This window comes from Panthera uncia, chromosome E1, assembly GCF_023721935.1.
Source record: "Panthera uncia isolate 11264 chromosome E1, Puncia_PCG_1.0, whole genome shotgun sequence".
NCBI classification, from domain to species: Eukaryota; Metazoa; Chordata; class Mammalia; order Carnivora; family Felidae; genus Panthera; species Panthera uncia.
Genome location: NC_064814.1, coordinates 54,071,487 through 54,076,688, shown reverse-complemented (window position 1 = coordinate 54,076,688; position 5,202 = coordinate 54,071,487). Strand labels below are relative to the sequence as shown.

Here is a 5,202-nt window from a genome sequence, read left to right as displayed (position 1 = left end):
CTCGAACTCACGGACCGCGAGATCGTGACCTGGCTGAAGTCGGACGCTTAACCGACTGCGCCACCCAGGCGCCCCAAGGCGGCCCTGAATTTAAATTGGAGGAGCGACCTCCACATTCGAAGGATGAATATGGCTTGGCAGCAGAAATGGGAGGCCATTGGCATCTGAGAACACCTAGTTTTTCTTTTAAGCAGGATGTGAGGTCACCTCATGGGGCCAAAGGCAGGGAATGGAGATTTGAGGAGAGCAGAGATCTGAAATAGAACTAGAGGGACCGAGCAAGTTGACTGCATAACTCCAGCACCGAAGGCCCAGCGGGGTCCGTGATTGAGAATTTATACTGGTACCATCTCCTTGGAAATGTGGAGTAGTGAACTGTTGCATTCATTCAGGTTTGGTTTCTTTCCACTCGAGTGTGGCAGGGGATAGGAGATGGCAAGCAAGTTTGGGGTTTTGTGAAGAGAGTGGACAAAAGATTATGAATTTTTGCTTGCTTGGAAGAGCAAAAGGGGCTGATGAATATGGAAGAAATAAAAGGTCAGAGGTTATTGGAGGTACAGTGTGGTTAAATAAGAATGTTAGATTAGGGATAGGGCAACATGCAAGCTGGAAGATCAGAAAGGTGGTGCTTGATTTGGTGAGTGTGATGTTGGGGCCTTTTCCAGAGTGGGACTGTGGACGAGGTGCAGGGGAGGAGAAGGCAGTGGAGGATGGGAGTCACTGGACTAGAGACATCATCCATATGGATGAGGAAATCTCCCAGGAATGTGGGAAAAATTGGGTGATCAGAGAAGAAGGGCCAAAATCGTACTGAAGGAAGTCAGTCAAGGACCGCAGCAGGTGTGGGGGATAAGCGGACCAGCAGGAATCTCAAAGAAGGAAGAACTCTCTACAAGAGGATGAGCAGCACTGGGGATGGAGGCAGGATATTGCTTGTAGCTCAGGGCTCCTTAAGAACTTAAGTTCTCAGAGCCTGAGAGAGTAAAGGTCACCTGTTAGGAGAGCTTCCAGGGGAGCATTGCTATCAGGGAAGGGTAGATTTTAATTTATAGTACAGCTCAGGATGCGGCATTGGGATGAACACTTGTCTCTAAGGCTCAGTAGAAAAAAAAAGTGAAGGTGCATATCAACCCAGAGAGATTTCCCCCAGGAGCTGAGGTCCAGAGGAGTGCAGCCGGATAATTTAACTGACTAGATAGTTAAAAAAAAAAAAAAGTAATCTGGTATTGTTCTTTTTAAATAGGTGTATGGTTCTTGGGGCACCTGGGTGGCTCAGTCGGTTGGGTGGCCGACTACAGCTCAGGTCATGATCTCACGGTCTGTGAGTTCGAGCCCCACATCGGGCTCTGTGCTGACAGTTCAGAGCCTGGAGCCTGCTGCGGATTCTGTGTCTCCTCTCTCTGCCCCTTCCCTGATTGCTCTCTGTCTCTCTCTCTCAAAAATAATAAACATTAAAAAAAAATTTTTTTAAGAGGTGTATGGTTCTTGTATGTTCTTTTGTTACATTCCTGGTCGACAAGATACTTGCTATTTTACTTGCTCCTTGTCTATTAAAAATGAGGTGAGGAGGCCCATGCCACCTCCAGCACATGTAACTCCCTGGTAGTGATACCAATTCTAATCATGATGAGGACAATTGCTGCAGCATGGTAGAAAGGCACAGCATCGCAAGCCAGAGAGAAAATAATGAGAAGGGGGAACTGACTGAAAAAAAGATTAATTGGCCTTCCACTGCTGTCAGAAGTACTGGGAGAATGCCTTGTAAGAGATACCGAACTTTCCAGAATGAGCACAAATACTGCAAATATATTCATTCTTAACTCTCGTTTCACAACGAGGGAGGAACTCAGGAAAACAAATAACTAAACACATCGCAGTGGCAAAAAACAAAAAAATCTCTTATATTTAAAAAGGACTAGAAAATCTACAGAATATTTCTCTCTCAAGGAATCCCTAATCCCAAATTAATAGTTCACGTAGTTATAGTGGAGAGTTTGCATTATTAATATTGTTGAGGGTCTAATCCAAACGTTTTATATTTTCACTTATTTTATGTAGCTAATTAGTGTTTTAATTTATTTCTACTCAATCTTGGGATCAAGAATTTCCTACCATCTTATGAAGAAAATAAGTTACTTCCTTAATAGAAATCAGCCTCTCTGATAGCTAGCTGATGTTTTACCAAGTGAGACTTACCAGATGTTCCATGTTGTGTACACCTAATGCCCACCTCTAGTTTCACCTGCTCCCCCCTCCCCAGGGACAAGGGGGGTTTAGGGCATTCACCAACACAGATTGGCCTGGCTGTTCCTATCCTATTTTATTCTTGGTGACTAAATCCTTCTCCATAAGATATAAGCAAAATCTCTTTCCTTCTCTTCTTGATGCAGAAAAAGATTAATTGACATGGGGGCGGTGGGGGGGGGGTGTGTGGAAAGAGAGACTCACAAGTTATTTGCGGATAAATTTTTTATCTGCAAAAATCTGGAGTAGAAAACAGAGTGACAAAGATGTTCACATTTTGTGCATTTCTTTGGTCACTTTTCAGCATTTGGTTGAATTACTCTTCACTTATGATTTTCGTGTGGACCTCCCGGCTCTTTACCCGCAGCTTGTTGACCTGGGACTCGGCAATGTCAGCCCGTTCCTCGGCCTCCTCCAGCTCATGCTGGAGCTTGCGGAATTTGGAGAGGTTGACATTGGATTGTTCCTCCTGAGAATGAATGGAAATGCATTTAGGAGGGAAAAAAGGTCAGGATTTCTAGTTTCTTAGGTCAATGGGTCTCAAATTTCTTTTTACTTGAAAAGACTTCACTCTAGTAAACCTTTTTTTTTAAAAAAAACCTAGAGAAATGCTCTTGAATTTTTTTTTTATTTTTTTTTTTTATTTTTTATTTTTAATTTTCCTTGCATGCTTCTTGAACTCATGGATAACAAGGAGGGACAGGTGACATTTGCCACCAGGATTTCTAAAAGTTCTCCTTTTTAACATGTAAACATCTTAGAGCCATTACTAAATATGTCAGTTTTCCAAACTTTTTGTCCCCCTGAGTCTGGTGAATGAAACCAAACCTTCTAAAAATGCAGGTACACCACCTGGGTTATACTGAGCTAATAGCCTGGAGTATAAATTATTGCTTGTTGAATATAAATTATTGCAACTTAATGCAGTTTACAAATTAAAGAAAACTTGTTTCTTAAAATAGTTTTGAGTAGTCTCTGATTATGTTTGAACAGATAATCAGTGAGTTTGGGAAGGCCAGTTCGGGTTTAGTCTTTAGTAATTGTCCTTTTTTAAAAGGCTCATTGACAGCTGTCCATAATGTGGCATTCAAATTTTGAAGTGAATAAAACTTAGAATCACTAAATAACAGAGCTTGAAAAAAACCTCAGATCTTCCTCTTATAGATGAGGAAAGTAAGAGCCAGAGAGACATGTTAAGTCTCTCTGTCACCACCCCCCCCCCAACCCGCGCCCACTCCCTGCCCCAGACCTTAGAGGTCAGCAGAAAAATGAAAAACATTCATGGACAAAGGAACTAATTTGTGATAAGTAGGCATATATATATATATATATATATATATATATATATATATACCCATACTTAAATACTTAGGAAATCAGCATTATTTATTATTTAAGATAAATCATAGGCTAGAGAAGTGAGATAAGGTGGAGTGCCAAGAATCTGCTGATTTGAACATAACCAAGATCTTCTGAGCTCAGTGGTTTGAACATAAGCGGGACCTTCTGAGCTCCAGGCTTAATATTTAACTGCTTACTTGTCACCTTCACTTATGTATACAGTGGTATTTCATTGTTTCCAAAACAGAATTCCTGTTTCTTTCTTGCCCTGTGAATCTGTTCCTCTCTTAGTTCCGCATTTTAGTCCTTGCTGTGCCATCCACCTGGTTATTCAAATCACAGACTTGATGAATTGCCTTTGATTTCCTTTCTCTCTCGCCAACCAAGGGCGACCTTTTAGCATATCCAGTAGTTTCTCCCTCCAGAATGTGTCTTGAGTCTCTCCACTCTGTCTGCTCCACCACCATTGTAACACAAGCCATGGGACCTCCTGGAAAGCCTCATAAAATGTCTCCTTGTACTGCCTGTGTTACCCAACAGTCCATTCTCCACAAAGTAGCCAAAATATACTTTAAAGAGTATAAGCCCAGGCATGACTGAGCAGTTCAGAACCCTCCTGTGGCTTCCCAGGGTCCCACTGTACTTGGAATACAATCCAGACTTCCTACCAGGGCCTAGAAGACCCTGTGATCTGCTTCCTACCTCACTCTACTGCCTCTTCTCTACTGCTCTCTCCGTGGTTCTTTCTGTTCCTTGAACCAGACTCTTTTCCACTCAAAAGCATTTTGTTGCTCTTGCCCTTCCCTGGAACCATTTTCCCTGGCTCCTTGAGTGGTTGGTTTCTTCTCATTCTTTAGAATGTCATTGACCATTTTCCTTTGATCCTTCCTCACCATACCCTCCTTTTCTTTCATCCCTTAAATGAAGTTGGTTCTGCCATATCTGAGACCAGAGGCTGCTCAGTCACTCCAAGGGGTTTGGAACTCACCGCTTCCTCAGCTTGTCTCTTATAAGCTTTCACCTTCGCTTGCAGTTTGTCCACGAGATCTTGGAGCCTGAGCACATTCTTGCGGTCTTCCTCAGTCTGAAATAATATTTTTAAGAGTGAGTCTCTTGAGAGTACAAACACCATCACATTTTGTTGTACATTTGCTTTTTGATCCCTTGCAAACTAGGGTGAAAACCTAGACAGGCCATTTTCCTTACCTGGTAAGTGAGTTCCTTTACTCTTCTCTCGTGTTTGCGTAGACTCTTGACAGTTTCAACATTGCGCTTCTGTTCACTTTCAACTTCTCCTTCAAGTTCGCGTACCTGCAAAAACGTGGACATTTTAAAGACATTTACTGTGATCCATTCACTCAACGGATTTCTGCTTCTTCAAACGACCTGTGGTGCTTCTTTCACTCTGTTTTATATCTAGGTTTCATGCCCTAGTCTAATTGTCCCCTTAAAAGCTCTTTGGCAGCAAGGAATGTGTCTCATTCCATCTCTGTATGCCCCACTCATCCAGCAGCACTAGGTCCTCAAAAGGCCCTGGACTGGAATGAGGAAATGTGCCATCAGAAGACCCACCCTGGCCTCCAGTTTCTGGATCTGCTTCTTCCCGCCCTTCAGGGC

The 5,202-nt window shown here is 42.7% G+C and overlaps 2 protein-coding genes across 4 annotated transcripts in view; both read right to left on the bottom strand.

Annotated features, from left to right (window-relative positions):
• Positions 1-2,485: 2,485 nt before the first annotated feature.
• Positions 2,486-5,202, bottom strand: part of LOC125926985 (myosin-3) — a 106,701-nt gene continuing 103,984 nt past the window's right edge. For 2 of the 3 annotated variants that reach the window (XM_049636936.1, XM_049636937.1), the window contains exons 36-38: positions 4,792-4,896; positions 4,574-4,669; positions 2,486-2,713 (exon numbers count right to left, since the gene is read on the bottom strand). In XM_049636936.1, coding sequence (XP_049492893.1) covers positions 2,561-2,713; positions 4,574-4,669; positions 4,792-4,896 — 354 coding nt within the window. In that variant the 3' untranslated portion in view covers positions 2,486-2,560. The remainder of the gene's footprint in view (positions 2,714-4,573; positions 4,670-4,791; positions 4,897-5,202) is intronic. The other variant, XM_049636938.1, reaches the window with a different exon arrangement.
• The window catches only part of LOC125927614 (myosin-2-like), a 6,943-nt gene continuing 6,773 nt past the window's right edge, over positions 5,033-5,202 (bottom strand). The window contains exon 13 of the mRNA XM_049638112.1: positions 5,033-5,123. Coding sequence (XP_049494069.1) covers positions 5,033-5,123 — 91 coding nt within the window. The remainder of the gene's footprint in view (positions 5,124-5,202) is intronic.